This window comes from Marmota flaviventris, chromosome 17 (assembly GCF_047511675.1).
Source record: "Marmota flaviventris isolate mMarFla1 chromosome 17, mMarFla1.hap1, whole genome shotgun sequence".
Classification (NCBI taxonomy): domain Eukaryota; kingdom Metazoa; phylum Chordata; class Mammalia; order Rodentia; family Sciuridae; genus Marmota; species Marmota flaviventris.
The window spans coordinates 31,366,405-31,384,167 of NC_092514.1; the positions used below are offsets into that span (position 1 = coordinate 31,366,405).

General features: G+C 46.6%; 1 protein-coding gene across 1 annotated transcript; it reads right to left on the minus strand.

Moving 5' to 3' along the window:
• Window positions 1-319: 319 nt before the first annotated feature.
• Window positions 320-16,300, minus strand: LOC139702501 (transient receptor potential cation channel subfamily V member 3-like). The gene is given in 12 exon segments (XM_071603831.1): window positions 320-414; window positions 645-724; window positions 1,965-2,077; window positions 3,112-3,386; window positions 4,123-4,189; window positions 6,871-7,036; window positions 9,415-9,488; window positions 10,695-10,796; window positions 11,487-11,645; window positions 12,517-12,610; window positions 12,612-12,682; window positions 16,247-16,300. Coding segments are annotated over 12 exon segments (1,350 nt in total).
• Window positions 16,301-17,763: the final 1,463 nt, after the last annotated feature.

Below are 17,763 nucleotides of genomic sequence, written 5' to 3' on the forward strand. Positions count from 1 at the left end.
TTGCCCTCCCTGCCCTTCAGGCCTCTGCCCCTTCCTCAACACCTGTCATCCCAGCCAAGATGACCTGGTCAAACCAGAGACTTCACCCAGACTTTAGGAGCCTCCTGGGCTCAGGACTGTGGGCCTACTGAACATCAAAATCCAAGTTGTTTCCCTCTTGGACGCTGACAGCTGCCTCTCAGAGAGTCACCCACTCAGCCTGAAGAGCTTTCTGCTTCTCTTCTTGTCCGCCACTCTGCACAGCCCCCACGGCACAGAATCCAGGACTCAGCCTGCAGCATCTAACACCCCATGCTCACACCAGCTCTGGGTTCTGCTTCTACACTGAAGTTTCTGGAAATTCATCCATTTCGTCAAACGCATTGAGAGTGGTTTTGCTGTTGTTTCTGGAAGAATCTTGGATTTTGTTGATATCTGCTTTTAAAAAAGAAAGGCTATTTTAGATGTACATCACTCTGCATACCACATTTCCATGTCTTAGAGTACCACCTAATTTTTAAAAGTTAGAGTGATAGAGGCCCTAAGAACCAATTTAATTCACTCTCCCATTTTATAGTTGGGGACAATCAGGCCATCAGAGTTGATATGCACAAGGTCACATGGTCAAAGAGAAATGGGCCCCCACCACCTCACAGCAACAGTACCTGTCCGTTTGATGGGTCCTGGATCTTCGTTAAGGAAGGAGACATGGGTTTTCCATTCGGTCCACTTCACCTCATTGATCCTACAAGTGTGGTCATCATTTTCACTACTTCACAACTACACTTCATCAAATGCAAACAAATAGACTGCATTCGGGATGTCCTGGTTTCCATACAGCTCCCCTTCTGTGCATCCCAGAGATCCAGCACACCCCTACCCCATCCAGGCACACTAGCATGGTGAGGGTTTGAAACCCACCCAAGTCCCATTTTTCCCTGGCCTAGAGGTGAGGTAGGAGTGTAGGGATGCCAAGGTGACAGAGGCAGGACTCAGGAAAAACGCTTGCTGAAGTACAAGACAGGGAGATGACTCATCATATTCCTGTTTAGGATAAGTCCCGTTACCGTGGCAACTCCAGCACTAGAGGGCTTATCACCATAGCAACTCCCACCACAAGTTGTGTATCCCAATTAGGTGGAAATAAAGTGACCAACAAAAACAAATGGGGCAGGGTCTCCAATCAGGTCCACAGGAAAGAAATTTAAGAGACTCTATGACATTGGCCTTGAGCCATTTTCTCCCAATCGGCCGGCTCCAATTTAACGATGTACTTTAACTTTTGATAAATCTTCGCTATGGCTGCTTCTCCTTGCTCAATTCTCTATTCAAAACACCAAGGACCTGGACCCCAGTTGGACCCTTCACCACTTTTTGGACCAAAAGTGTCCAAATCAGACACTTTTCTTAAGGTGTAGATTATAGCCAGACATCATGGTTTTCAGGGGTTTGGAAATGCAGTCAAGACAAGTAAGTACAGTTCCACTCAAAAAAGATGTCGATAGGGTCAGGAAGTCAGGTAGTAGTTAGGAAGAGATATGTTTATCCAAAAAGGTGGCTGTGGGATGAAAGAGGACTGTTTTGAAAAGTCAGAAAGCTTGAGAACTATGGAAAGTAGCTCACTTTCTGTTTGGCAATGGCAAATGTGCCCCCAAGTCCTAGGGTGTCACATGAACCCACATAGTATAGACAGGACAAAGGCTATCAGGTTGGCAAATATCCTCAAAGTCAGACAGAGAAGGCCACAGAGACACATTCAAAAGAGCAGAGGGGACCCCCACCAGCCAGCCTCAGTCTCCTTCTGACTCCCTTCTGAAGCTCAGGCACCTCATCCCAGGCCTGTGCCCACATAAGAGCAAATCCCACTTTCTGAGGAGCCACAAGGCAGGTGTGTCTTGGCAAGTGAATGTCAACTGTGCTTCTCTACCACACCGCTGTCCACTGACTCATCCCTCTGTCCACCCAAGGGCCTTCCCCTCCCTTACCGCAGGCACAGCCGGAAGTCTCCCTCTGCGACTTTACACAGCTCTCCCATCCAGAATCGGCTTCTCAGCCATTCTGGTAACATTTTCTCAAACTCCAAGATTGTCCTGGCTCTCTGGGGGAAAAAAACAAGCCTCAGCTCTTTGCTCAGAGCCCAGCTCCATAGGAGCATGCACACACACACACACACACACACACACACACACACACACAAACCATCAAACAGTCCCCTGCAGCCTCGCTGGAGGCTTAATACATAGATCCTGAGCTAACCTACAGAATTCAAACACAAAAAAGCAGAAAGTTTGAGAAAGAGATTTGAGTTAAATAATGTCAGAGATTTGATGTAAATAATGTCTCTGAAAGTCCAGGAGCCTCCTATCTGAAAATGTTAGGATCCTGGAATCTCATCTGGGGGAAGTTCAGAGGTCATGTAGTCCCACACCTCCTCCCAGGTTTGGAATTCCCTCTGCAGTTCTCCTGCTCATAATTTGCCCAGTTGCTCCTGAACATCTTTGACAGTCCCAGTTAAGAAGGTCATAATGATTAGAAATCTTCTTGTGGCAAATCAAAGACTGTCTTCCCTATCATTTCCCACCCCCACCCCATGTACCTCGTTTCTGCCTTCTGGGGCCACAGAAGGGGGCTGCTCCCTCTTTCAAGGTAGCTTGGCAGATTTCTGAAAGAACTCTCTCCTTCTTCGACCCTAGTTTCAACAACCATTTCTTATGAGGCACAGTCTCCAGTCCTCTCCCAAACCTGGTCATCATCTCTGGACCCATCCTGTGGGTTGGAGTCCTCAACAAGGGAGGAGTGTTAAGGCCAGGATAAAGCACAGTAAAAACTGTCATCTCCATTGTCCTGTAGCTTATACTTCTCTTAATGCAATCTAAGTCACACTTCAGCGTCCACAGAGCACACTGTTGACTCTGAGCGGAATATCCCCATAAGGCTGGGTTTCTCTCATACGTGCCACATTCCCTACACCCTGTACTCAAAGAACCTGGACTAAGGCTTCCTCAGACCTGGTTTATGCAGATTCCCAGGCCCTGCCCCAGACCCAGCGGTGCTGATGGTGATTGATGACCAGGTGCTGAGCCAAGTCCCTGGGGAGCTTTCCACACCGAGTCACTGCCCAGCTCAGTTCACCTGTAGGTGCCAGATCCTCTCACTCTCCTTGGAGACATTCTCCACTGTCTCTCCCATCAGGGCGATGAGCATGTTGAGGAGGAGGACGAAGGTGAGGATGACGTAGGTGATAAGCAGGAACAGGAAGAGGATGGGGTACGTGGAGTTCTGCTGGATTTTCAGGTCGCCTAGGCCTATGGTGAGCTTGAAGAGCTCCAGCACCGCGTCACTGAAGCTCCCGTAGGAGCTGCAGTCCTTGTTGTCCTCGGAACATTTCTCGATCAGCGAGGCCAGGGCTAAAAGGGACATAAGGGGATGCTTGCTTCTGCCTTTCTGGGTAATTACCCAACATTTGTACACACGCGCGCACACACACACACACACACACACACTGCAGACCTCTGCCTCTTCCCTCTGGACCCCGAAGGCCTTATCAGGCTGGTTTCTCCACCCTGAGCTCCTGCAGGAGCCTTCATGCCTAACAGAACCAAGCTCTTCTTTCCCTCCTCCACCCCCTGTTCAGCCCTTGCTCACAGGAGCACTCAACCACTGAGCCACATCCCCAGCCCTATTTTGTATTTTATTTAGAGACAGTATCTCACTGAGTTGCTGAGTGCCTCACTTTTGCTGTGCTCCTATTTTTTGAAGATCATCCATCAAATCTCTGTGAACTCCAGTTTCCCCATCTGTACTACAGAGCTTAAAATGCTTGCCAGGCCTATCCTGGATTGTGAGGGCCAACGAAGATGAAGGATGTGAAAGTGGGTGGCAGTTGCCTCCATGTGGATGGGTAAGAGTGACAGGCTGGGTCTCCCAGCCTTGGTTACTTGAGGCTTAGAGGATGGGGATATGATTCCCACTCGATCATGTTGTTGAGAGAAGTAAAAGATGCTGTTTAGAAAGCACTGAGAGCAACAGGTGCCCCACTCATCAGGAGCTGGTGTAATTGTTGCCAGGGCTGCGTGTGCTGTGTCATTTTGACATCTACATAAAGTGCTTTACAAATGCTACTATTATTTATGAAGCAATTACCTACTCCAAATCCAAGTAAGAACACGATATATACAAACAAGAACTTCAGGACATCATGCAAAATGACCTATAAAGAAACAGGATTCAAGTGTAAGGCGTGAGCACCTATTCACCATCTGCTGATCTCCTTGCTTCTTCCCTTCCTTTCCCAGCCCTGGGCCCTAACCCTGCCTTCACTCAGGCCATTCTCCCTTCCCCCAGCAGAACCCTCCTGATGCTCTAGACTCAGCTATGCCTCTGCCTCCTCCAGGAAGCCTTCTGGTCCTGGGGTCAGCCCCAGGTTCTCTTCTCCCCCACCTCCTGAACTCAGGCCCTGTTTACCCTCTCCCTCTCCTGATAGGGTCTCCTACCTGGAGTCCTCGACCCACCTGGAAGCAGTGGCATGCTGGAGCCAGCTCATACCAGCTCCCAAGAGCTGAATGTTGAATGCTCATGAATTTTGTGAGCTGGCTGTTAGACAGTTAAATTTTTGTAAATTTTGTGAGATGTTTGTGAAACACAGTCATTTTTAAGAACTAAATCAAACTTTTCATTATAAGACAATTAAGTTCTAAAGATCTAACGTACAGCTTCAGACTGTAGTTAACAGTACCAATTTGTATATTTGAAATGTAGATTTCAAGAGTAGATTTTGAATGTTCTTAACACCACACATACACACACACACACACACACACACACAGTAACTATGCAAGGTAATGGATGCATTAAGTAACTTGAAATGGATGATCATTTTGAGGTAGAAAACATAAGGATAGATAGAAAGGAGACATGTCGGACAAACCAAGAGTCACCATGACTTAAAGTCCAGATCTAAAGTCCACTTTACCATGGATTAAAAGTCCAGATTTAAAGGTCACTTTCACAAACTTCGGTCACAAAATAATTAAGTAAACCATTAGACTTTATTCCTTGAGTCTGTCAATAACTTCTTTCCTGACCTGGATCTAAAGGAAAAAGAAGTCTGAGGATATCTTTCTTCCACAAGTAGATATCCTTGTGATTTATATTTTTGGAATCTGATATATATATTTTGGAATCTGATTACTGCATCTACATTTCGTGCTCTTAATCGAGCCCTCAGTATTACCCCAGTGTAGTACTGTTTCAATCCACAAAGCAGATCGATAAAAACTCCATGGGGAAATTATTAGTGATTTTTCCTCAAAAACAAAGAAAGGAAAATGACCCCTGGCAGGTAATGGTTAACATATCAAGTCAGAGACCCAAAGAACTGAAAACACCCTCTTAGACCAAGTCTCTGCACTACAGATTTGACATGTATAAATATGCCTAAGACTAGTCACCCTTACCCTGTCTCTCAGAATGTCTACTACCTTCTTTCTCTCAGTAAATTCTATCTGTGTCTCACTTTGACCCATCCTTAAATTCCTTTCTGCAGTGACATCAAGGACCTTCATGGCTCAAGCTGACATTCACCTCCGTGTTGGGGAACCTTCTCAAGACCCCTGTCCTGGTGACATTTCACAATGTGTGTATGTATGTGTGTGTGTGTGTGTGTGTATATCACTATATATATCTCACTATATATATATATATATATATATATATATATATATATATATATATATCACCATATATATATATATATATCACTATATATATATATATATATATATATATATATATATATATATTCATATTCCTCACACAGTACACCTTAAATTTCAATTTTATTTGTCAATGGTTTCTCAATATAGCAAAGGAAAAAGAAATCAACTTTTTTGCAAAACATAATATAAACATATTAAAAATAAAGATAATAAATGTTCAAAACTAATCATTCCCTGATTATTTTACTACATTTTACAAATATCTATGTTTTTCAGGGTTTTTTTACCTCTGTTGTAGCCCCATGTTGGAAACACTACATAAGGATGTGTAACTGCACATCTCTTCCCAATTTCTGTCTTTGGCAACATAATGTCAGTAACAGGAAATCAGCCATGGTGGAGCTTGACAGCAGGAAGAGTGGTAAACACTACAAATCAGATTGACTCACTGTTTTATTGCTGTCTATGTGTGTATTTAAATCAGTGATAGAGAAAATGTGAAGGCAGCTTCAACTTCAAAATGTCCATAGCTGTTACATTATAAATAGCCCACAAATAGCAACAAGAGGGCCTTCCAGTATCTGCAAACAATTATCCTATTCAGGAAAGAAGTTGCCCAGCCGTGGACAAACTAGTGAAGTTTCAACTTAAGTCTTCATTGTTTCACTCTCATCTTAACTGCTTACAAAATAAAACATAAACTGGAACAACACACATTTGTCAATTGCAGTTTGGCAACAGATTTGAAAGAGTTTAATTAAAAATTAAGTATTCTGTGAGACTCAATTAGCTATGTGGAACTTATACTAAAGCATATTGCATGCAATAAACGTATGTATTTATACACATATGCTGGTTTACACTCGCGTGCACACACACACACACACAAATACATTACAGAGCAATTGTTACATATTTTCCAGCACACCACTGCCCAGGGATGAGAACTTCCTTCACAAAGTGTGTTCCTTCTCTACATCCAACAAGCTTGGGAATTGTAAGATGTGGACACTTAAAGTGTGACCAAAAGCCAAGGAAGACTGTGGCATTCGGGAGAAGGAGCCATGGATCAACTGCCATGTGTTAAGCCCTTTTTCTCTACAGACTTCAGTTTACCCACCTAAAAAAGACGCACCCTCTGAGGGCCTTCCCACCTGTGCAGCTCCCTGCGTACCTTCTGGATCATGATGCTGTACATGCCCATGGACTGGAAGCCGCGTGTGTAGTAGAGCATGTTCGCCCAGCCCAGGGCCATGGCCAGCACGAGGCAGGCGAGGTACTCTTTGTAGGCAAACAAGTACAAGAAGACAGACAGTATCACAAGCATAGCTTGGATAAAACTGTTCAGGAGACACAGGAGACAAGGGCCTTACTCACTTCTCAGCATCAGGGCAGAGACATTCAAATCCCTCAAACCTTAAACCCCATGAACAGTCACCCTGGGGGCCCGGACTGACAAAATAAAGGCTGCCTTGGATCCATACATCTAAACTCCAGCCTGTTGAGGACATCGCCAGATGCAAGTCAGGACCAACTGTGGACTAGTTGTGACTGACAGGGACTTAAAAAAAAAAAAATACAGCCAGGTAAGATGGTGCACACCTGTAGTCCCAGAAGTTCGGGAGGGTGAGACAGGAGGATTACAAGTTCAAAGTCAATCTCAGCAACTTAGCAAGGCCCTAAGCCATTCAGTAAGATCCTGTCTCTAAATAAAATACAAAAAAGGGTGGGGGATGTGGCTCAGTGATTGAGTGCCCCTGGGTTCAATCCCTGGTACAAAAATCCATTTATATATGTATATATATTTTATATATACTTTACATACATTTATTTACACACACACACACACACACACGCATGCACGCACACACACACGCACATACACAGACCACAGGGCTCCAGGAGATTCTGACATGCAGCCCAGGAGGATGTATGGTTTTTAAAACATGATTTATGATTCCCATATAGATTTAGGAACCACTAGGCTACACCAAGGATGCAGTGAATAATTACATTTTTAACCAAAGTGAAAAATGCTGCCAACATTTGTACTTAAAAATCAATCAAGTCCTTCAAAACCTACTCTTTAAAACAAAAAAAAAAAAAGAAAGAAAGAAAAAAGCTTTAATATATGCTAACCAAAATAAGTCAGTCACAAAAAGACAAATCCTATAAGACTCCACTTACACAAAGTACCCAAAGTAATCAAATTCACAAGAGATGGAAAATAGAAGGTGGTGGCAAGGGTGTCAGAGGGAAAAAGAGAATTGTTGTTTACTAAGTACACAGTTTCAGTTTTGCAAGATTGGTTGCACAGCCAGTTGGATGTACTTCACAATTTTGAGCTGAACACTTAAAAATGGTCAAGATGCTTTTATTTTTATGTGCACTTTAGCACAATTACATTTTTAAAGTACAATATATACCACACAGAGGATATCCAAACGCACTCATCAACAGTGCATATACTTTGCCAACCATAGGGTTAAAAACACTCTCCTGCTTATAACATCTGACAGTTTCCACAATTATAAAATGCCTAACCATAATTAGGACACATAAAGCTTGTTTTTCTGGCAGAGTGGAGAACAAATGAATGATCAATTGCAGTGGGAATGAAATGAGGAAGAATGTCTCCACCTTTCTCTATGCTAACAAAACAATAAAGAATCAGAAGAACAGGGCAATGGACTGAAACCAGTAGTTGTATAAATACATTCTTCTCTGGAATCATGCTTCCTCAAAGGTGACAGATGTGTATGCAACTTGCATGTGGGGCAGTATTGCACCTGGCCCATCCATTTACTGCAGTATCTGGGTACTCCATTTGCCCACAAGGATGAAGAACTGAGTTCATGTCTCTGGAAGGCAGGTGCATACTTAATAAAATAAGTAGATATTTGGAAGCATTAGGCCCAGATTCAAGATCCCATAGACCCAGCCTCTTAAATGCTCAGAAGAGAGACTCCAGTCTGTGGAGCTTAGCATTCTTCATTCCAAGCTGCAGATTCTATCCCATTACCATGGCAGTAAAGCTGAATCAGCCTCTGTTCATTTAATGACAGAGGTCACATGAGCCTTTGATGTTAGCTGCACTTGACCTCATTCAGAGAGGCTGCTGATCTGGGATTTCTGCCTGGGGCCCTGTGGCCATCAAGTATGCATCAGTTGGGAGTAAAATGACTAGTGAGCTAGGACTTCTACTGGAGTGTCACTGAAGTGCCATGTGACTTCAGGTGACTCAGTTCCTAGCTCTGGGAGCTTCAGGGGATCTGTACATGAGACTCAGTGATTTCTCAGGTGCTTTCCAGTCCTGATATGCTAAGGTCCCAGATGGCAACTTTGAGGTCCCATGCAACTAGGAGGGGCTGCCCTGGAATATCACTTTGTAAACAAGAAAACAGAACCGCTATACCTTCTCAGGCTTTCTCTATGCTGCCTGCCACCTGAGGCTCAGTGACAGAGTGGACAGAGTCAGCCATCACTCTCACCAGATGGTTGGTGCTGTCCTAAGGGTTTCTGATCCACTCCACAGTTATGTGGCACATCTGTGTGCCCTTCTTACTAGATGCAAGAGAGGGGATCCCTGGGATGTAACCATGGCAGAAGGCCTGTCATGGTGAAATGGTGGAGTAGCTACTCCAGAGGGACATGGCAGCCACAACAGAGGACTTGGGCCCTGCCTTTGAGGTGTGACCAAGAGGAAAGACCTACTTACAAGACAAAGTGAAACCAGGCATCTGACAGGATGGACTGCAGATCCGAGGGTCTCAGCAGGAAGATGGTGATACCCTAGGGACAAAGGAAAAGAAAAATTTGTCTTCTGCATGCCGCTCACTGGAGGACCTCAGGGAGGGAGTTCACCCCAGGACTGAGACTCCATGAGAGGTGAGTGTGCAAAGGTCCAATCAGAACCCAGGGAGGGACATGTAGGTGACCCCACAGTAAGGAGGGCTGCTCCTTCAGATATTCTTACCTCTCTAACTCCTGACCCCCATCCTCACCCCAGAACCTGCAAAGCCACATAATCACGACAGCTCCATTCTCCAAAAATGACCTAGCTTTTCCAGCCTCTGAGCTTTTGTTCATGCTGTTTCCCACAACTACCCTGTGTGATCCTGTCCCCATGTCCTTGTATCGCACCCTACCCTACCAGCCTAAGTGCTATCATTGTCTTCAAGCTTCCCTCCCTCCCCCTGCCCCTAGATAAAAGTCCCTTCTTCTGCCCAACTTAGGGCACTTTTCCAAGTCTACCTTAAAAGCTAGATGCCTGTGCCCATGATCTATCTCCTACCAAACTGTGAACCAAAGAGGGCAAACTCCATCCTTACCACCCAAGTCCTCACATGTAGAAGGTGCTCAGAATATACCTGTTGATTCATTGCTTGGATGGAGGGATGGGTAGATGGATGGCTGGATGGATAAATAGATGGGTGGATGGATGAACGAATGAATGGATGAATACATGGATGGATACATGTATGCATGGATAAACAGATGGAAGGATGATGGGGCTGGGGATATAGCTCAGTTGGTAGAGTGCTTGCATCACATGCACAAGGCCCTGGGTTCAATCCCCAGCATCACAAAAAATAAAAATTAAAAAAACAAAACAGATGGAAGGATGGTTGGATAGAGGATTGAAGGATGGTGGGTAAGGTAGCATGGGTACATGGATGCATGAATGAGTGGCTGGGTGGCTGAGAGCAGGTGGGTGGGGGATGATGGGTGAGGACAGGGAGAAGCGGATGCTCACTGAGTGGCTAGAAAGAGGTAAAGGGTGGATAAACTGGAAGGTGGACAGAGGGAATGAAGTAGGTAGACCAGGTCTGCCTTATTCACTTATTCCCATGTTTTAACTGGGGATCTAAGGCTTGGAAGGGAAATTCCTCCCCACAAGCCCATCAGGAATGGTAGAGCAGGGCAGGATGGCAGCAGGCCTGCCCTCACCCTGCCTGCCTCACAGAGCAGTCTGGAAAGGCTCAGAAGCTCACTCACCTCTTTCACAGAGATGCATGTGGCCCAGATCAGCACGAACATCCTCCCCAACAGCTGCAGCCACCCCATCTTGTGCGTCAGGGCCAAGGGGTGTGGGAGGGCCTGTGGGAGAAAGTGAGGAGGGGGAGGAGAAAAGTGAGGAGGGTGGGCAGTACCAGCTCCAGGGACCACAACACACACAGCCCTCAAGCTAGACCAGAGGCCAGCCTGGAACACCATCTCTGTAGAGAGCCTGAGAGGGAATGGAAGGCCCCTGCCCCTGCCTTCCCTACCCTTGGTGAGAACCAGAACTCCACAGTGAGCAGGAAAAGCCAATCTGTGCAACTCCTCCACATGCCCCATGGCATTCATCCCTCCCAGAACCCATCCATCACCAGACACTCAGCAGGGCCTCTTAACATAGTCAACAAAGCCCTTCTGTGCTCTGGTGTTGGGTGGGAAACCAAGGCCCAGAGGGGTGGGTAGTTTGGCCAATTGACCATACCCTCCTCCCATCTCCTGTGGCCCTGACAGCAGAAACACCCAATGCATTCTAGATTCAGATCAAAAGCCTGGACAGGGCCTGGGTTTCCTGATTCCCCAACTTTCCCCAACCTGAATTCCCCTGGGGCTAAGTGCCTGGAGCTTAGCCCTCCTAAGTTCTAAAGACATATTCAGTTCCCTGGAAACTTTGAAGGTGACCCGCACACAAATCTCTATGCCTCTCTGGGCCTTAGTTTCCCCACCTGCCCAGGGAAAGCTCTAAGCTCCTCCATATCTGACCTCCCCATTCACCCCCAAAGACCCACGTACCTCCTCCTCCTGAGGACGGTAGTAAGAGACGAGAGTTGGGGTGTTGTTGTAGAAGAAATAAAAACAGGAGGACAGGAAGAACATGTACTTGGCAAATTTCTTCCACTTCATGTGCAACAGTGTGTGCAGGGCCTCCAGAGTCAGCATCTCATGCCGATTCTGGGGACAGAACAGTCACCATGGAGATGAGGAGACAGGGAAGGACCACTTTCAAAGGGCCCATCATGAGCTCTGAGTCAGTGGGGCCCTTGGCTGAAGGGACCTGTCTTTATGCCCAATGGACTGGTTTGGCTGGAAATGGTGGAAAGGCACCTGGGCTCTTCCCAAAGCACATAGACAGCAGGGAAATGCTCCAGGAGAATGGGGCTTCCAGCAGGAGCATCTGCTGCACAGCAGGGAGGGAAGGCTAGAAAGGGGTTCTACTGCCAATCCCCCTCTTCACTGTGTGTCCTTAGGACAGCCCCTGACCCTCTCTGCGCCTCAATCTCCTCATCTATAAAATGAGGACAATCCCTGCCCTACCAACCAGGCTCCTGCAAGGATCCAGAGATACCCTAGACAAGGCAGGCTCTGGGAAGCAAAACTTGGTAAAATACCAACAGCCTTCTGTCTCACTCCTCCCAAGAGCTAAAAACCTCTCAGAGCTGATCCTCTCTATTTACCTCCAATTTCACTAATCTCCTGCTCCAACCTCCTCCAGGAAGCCATGCACTGACTGACCCTCATGTGGAACTAGGTTTGGGAGGAGAGAGGATTCCAAGCCAGGCCATATGGACTACACACACTCCCAAACTGCCCAGGATTCTGGGACCCAGAGACCCTTCACCATTAGGGTCCACAATCTGAGGCTGACCAGGAACAGTTGAGCCTAGCATCTCCCCAGCCCCTGATACCTGCTTCCATGTCTAATTCTGCTGCTGAGAGAAAGCCCTGGGGACTCCAGGCACCAGGGAGCTAGCACTCTGGGTCTTCCCAGTGGCAGACTGAGGTCCCACCCTAGCTCCCTGCCCCTCCCAACTGCCCAGGAGACACCGTCAATGTTGGTGTTGTAAACGATTATCTCCAGCACAGAATTGTCTGTTGTGGTGTCCACGTTGGTGAGGTCATACAGTGAGGATGACACAGTCAGTAAACTTCCTTGACAGGCTCCGGAGCAGCTTCTCCTTGATTTCACGACTGAGGATGTACTTCAGGATCTGAGGACAGGAAGGGGAACAACTGTCAGCCACAGAATGGGGCTTGGGCCCAACAGGGCTGGGCCAGCCAGAGGCAGGGCAGGCCCCAAAAGATGCTTCCATCAAGATAAGGTTTGAGTCTCACATCTTCACCATGACCCCTGGGCCCCTGCAGTATCAGTGGAATGGGTGCAAACCTCCAGTTCTGCCCATCTCACTGGGGACCAAATATGTGAAGGCCCTTCATAGGCTGCACAAAGCTGCATAATCAGTTCTTAATCCTGGCACCAGCTGTGGCTCCAGTTCAGTGAAGGACCCAGGAATGGATTTTTTTTAGATTTGTACCAGGAATTGAATCCTTAACCACTGAGCCATATCCCCTGCCCTTTTTTATATTTTGAGACAGCGCCTTGCTAAGTTGTTGAGGCTGGCTTTGAACTCGCTATTCTGCTTCAGCCTTCCGAGCTGCTGGGATTGCAGGTGTGTGCCACTGTGCCTTGCCAGAAATGATCATTTTTTGAAACAATTTCTAATTGGTCTGGAAGAAGACCAATTGGTCTGAAGAAGCTAGAAGTTGATGTCCAGTTTCTCATTCCACCCTCAGTCAAACTGAGGCTCACCGCTCTGGCCAGACAAGAGTGACACAAGATGCCAGCCTTATGGAAAGGCCTGTGGGGTTAGTGATCCTCAAACTCTGCTGCATGTTAGAGTCTCTGGGGGAAGTTTTAAAACTCCCAAACCACTGCCAACTACTAAAATCCAGATTGCAGTGTGGGAGGGTAGACCCAGGAGACTACTAGGTAGAGGTGATTAGAAGGCCACCACTCTCCAGCTCACTACTGCTTGAAGGCTGAGCCCCCAGTTACTCAAGGTTGGGTCTAGGGCTTCCTGGGTCACGAGTCTAAGACATAATAGGAGGTGCTGTTGGGGTGAGAGGTGTCACAGCATGGATCCCTGTGCTGGGCAATGGGGACGCAAAACTGACTGGATAAGACCCTGTCCTCCGTGATTCACAGAACCATCTAGTCCTGCTCACTAAAAATCCACCCAGAAGAGAAAACAGATGAGTGGCTATCAGGCCAGGGCTGGCAATTTCCTGTAAAGCCCATGGTCAAAAACTTCAGAACCAGAAATGTGCAGAGCTGGGGGTGCGTTGGCCTGAGTCCATCCAACAGGCAGGTCTGTTCCACTCCCTGTGGCCTTCTCCGCAGTGAACCATGGCTCTGGGCACTTTGTCCAGCTTCTCTGCTCCTTCCATATCACATTGTACTGCACATTTCCTGTCTTACTGGATAAACACCCACCTCCTCCCCCTTCAAGTGTTTACAATTTCTAGAAATGGTCAAGTGAGCAGAGTTTCTTCTGATTGCTCTGTCTGCATCATTGAGCCCAAGGAATGTGAGCTTAAGGCTTGGTTGTGTACTTGTCATTAACAACTTGCTTTCCAAATAATTCCTACTGGCTTATTGGGCTTTGGGCTTTTAGTATATTTGGAAATGTCCATATCAACTCATGTTCACTGGTATTTGATTTTTTTTTTAATGGTTTCACCAATCATGAGGGTGAGATCTGACTTCCTGGTGTGGCTTTTATTTCTGTTTCCAAGTGCAAAGTCCCAAGGCCTCAAAAGGGTAGATGCATTTGCCGAATCTTTTAACTTTCAGTGGATTCTTTATCTCCTGAAAGTTTCCCTGTTGATTGCTCTGAATGAAGGTAGGTGTGATTTCCCTAGACCCTGACTTCAGGTTCAGAGGAGCCGAGTCCAAGCCCAGTTTTTGTGGCAATTGGCAGCTGGCTACAGATACAAGAGTCCAGCCAAAATGGAAGCATTCAGTGAGACGCACTTCATGTGTGGAATCCACAATTGACAGAGGTGTGTTTTAAGGTTACTTGTAAAGTACACGTCACATCCTTTGTACCAGTGAAGTTAATATTGAGTATGTGAGTATTCTTCAGAAAGCCTGCTGATAGACATTCGCTGGCACCCCAGATAGTGTGCAGGGTTAGGGTTAGGGGGCCTTTGAAGTCCCAGGAGGGCTACAGGGCATGGCACACCACTGGGTGAGGCCCAGGATGGAAGCAGGGCCTTGGCCCACCCCACTCAGATCCTTTCTCCACTCAGCTGCTAGGCCTGGAGCTCTTGTTCCTTCCCTCAGAGCTGCTCCTCCCACTGGGTACAGAGCAAAACATGGCGAGCATGTCCTCAAAATGCTGGAACTCAAGATGGGGAAGAAGAACCCACACTCAATCCCCAACACTTCCTCCAAGGTGGAGCTGATCAACCTGGGAAAGAATCCAAGTGACAGAGAAGGTGGGCCACGAGGCTGACAGTGGCTGTCATCAGTGAATGAGAGCCCAAGAGGGACAAGAAGAGGGCTTGAGAGGAGGGCAGAGTCCCTGCTCCCAGCCTTTCCCAGGGAGGCCCCTGGGAAGGAGGCAGCCTGTGCAGAGCAAGGCTCAGGGGTGGGTGCAGGAAATCTCTGCCTCAGAGCTTCTGAACCTCAGGATAGCAAGCTCTGACACAGTGCAGAAAGGCTCCCTGCAGAAAGTCTGTCAGCAGCTACAGATCTATCCATTAAGTCAGAGTACAGAATAATCCAGCCAGGACAGGCAGAGGCCTCCATGAATGATCACAATCTGGGAAGATGAAGGACCACTACAGGTTTAGAGCACTCATGCACCACAGGAGAGGCAGCCAAGAAATTCAAACTTCCAGCATCTTAAGATTCCAAAATCAACCACACAACAAGCTCTACAAAGGACATGCCAGAAAGAAAATACTCACTCAACAGCAAATATCAAAGGCACCAGGGAACTGGAGGAAACACACCCATCATATTCTCATAAAGAAGTAACACTAGAGATAGGGTGGTACTCACCAGCAGGTGACCAAGGAACAACTGCAATGAGGACACTCTGGGGTGAGACTCAAGGACCCAGAGGAGCCTGAGCATTGGTGGGCAAAGAGAGGTCATCCAGAGGAATCAAAAGACACTGAACACTTATAGGTGACAGGTGATCGATCACCCAGAGGACACTGAGGAGACTGCATGCTGGAGGACGAGGATGCTGACCCTCAGTTTCAGAGTCCATGGAGAATATCCCTTGTGGGAAGTCACCCCTGAGATATTTAGCATCTTCACTCAGCCTTGAGCCAAGGAGATTTTGGTTTGGCATTGCAAGTTATTTTGTGGCTCCTCCCACTTAATGGATTACACAATACACGTGACCTCAGTCTTCACTGGGCTAAGGAGACTGGTTGTAACCCACTGGGCCTGGACAGCCCACCTCCTACCTTAAATGGTGAAGAACATTCTATGGAAAAACTTTTGATATTTCCTCCATATAAATAAACCAATGCGGGCTCTTGCGTGCTCTCTTTCCAGTGTGGAAGCTTGACCCCTAAGATCGAAGAGCCATTCAGTCCTCACTTTTCAAAATTGCTTTCTGTGTCTTGTAGTTTTTTTTTGCCACCTTCTTTTCTTAGCTTTATCTTACAGCTAGCCTGCGTCATGCAGAAGAGACCCAAATTCCACTGCCTGGGGGGATGTGGGCGAAAATGCCTCAGTGCAACATCTCAGGTACCTCGGTGATGGTGGGACAGGGGTGCTTTTTAACAGGTCTCAGGATGTTTTCCATGGTGGTGGGAAATTTTCCTTTGCACATATCACACTGTCCTGTCCAGGTGGGAATTGTGCCTGATCCATAGTTCCCAGAGTGTTTCTATTCTGATGAAAATATAGTGCCCAGTCGCATGTCATGAAAGATCCTAATTAGGTTGGAAACTTGGCTTTAATCCACTGGTCACCAGGACCTCAGAAATCCTGGGCATGGTCTAATCAACAATAAGAGCACAGCCACATGATAAAGGTATGGAAATGGAGGATAATGAGTAATGAAACCAGGTCCTCAGTGCTCTTGGAATTGAGATCAAGTAACAGTTGTCATTTGGTTTCAGACTCTGTTGACAAGCTTGTCTGAATGGAAGCACCAAAAGTGAAGCAAGGTTTTTTGAAAGAGGAACTATCTAGATTTCTCCAATTTTCCTCAGTAGTGTTGATGTGAATAGTATTCTAAGATCAAAGAAGGTGTCTTTACATTGGAGGGAAAGGCACTCACCCACACAGTTTATTTAATGATCCAGGTGGCATATGGCTGAGAGAAGACTAAGCACTGGAGGTCAAGGGTCACTTACCCACAAGACCCAGCGGGGGCTGAGAACTGGTGGGCCAGGGGTGCTCACCAATAGAATCCAGAGGAGACAGAGCACTTTTGGGTGAGGGGCACTTACCCAAAAGACCTAGAGGAGGCTGAACACTAGTGAGGGAGGGGCACTCACCTTCATGGAAAGAAAGTTCTTCAAAAATATTCAAATATCAAACTCAATATTTGTATTTGACAACACAGTGTACATATTAGAACTGTTACCATCCAGAGAATAGAATTGTTTTCTTACAAAAGACTCTTTTCAGGGCTCCCTTCATGTCTCCACTTCTCAGATGAAGGGGTTCAGCATGGGGATCACCACAGTGTACATCAGAGCCATAATAGAATATTTCACACTAGATTTGTTAGCTGATGAACATAAGTAGAGACCAATAATGCACCCATAGAACATTGGCACCACCAGTAGTTGGGAGGCAAGGTTAGAAGGCCTTGTGGATACCACGAGAAAATTCATGCATAGGACATGAATTTTGAGGAGAAAATTCATGCATAGGACACAGTGATCAATAGGAATGAGATGACAATAATGAGTCCTCCTGTAATAAATATCATCAACTCATTGACATGATTGTCAGAGCAGGCCAGCTTCAGCGGAGAAGATATGGCATATAAAAAGTGTAATATCATGTTGTCTGAACAGAAAGATAGTCTGGCCATGAGCAGATTGTGCAACGTGGAATGGAGCATGGTGAGCACCCGGGACAGCATCACCAGGGAGAGACAGGGCTCAGGGCTCATGACAGCAGTGCAGTGCAGGGGGAAGCAGATGGCCACATAGCAGTAATAAGCCTTGGCAACAAGGAGAATTCTCTCAAGACTTCCAGAAAGCAGGAAGAAGTATATTTGAACCAGGCAGCCTGCAAAGGGAATGGATG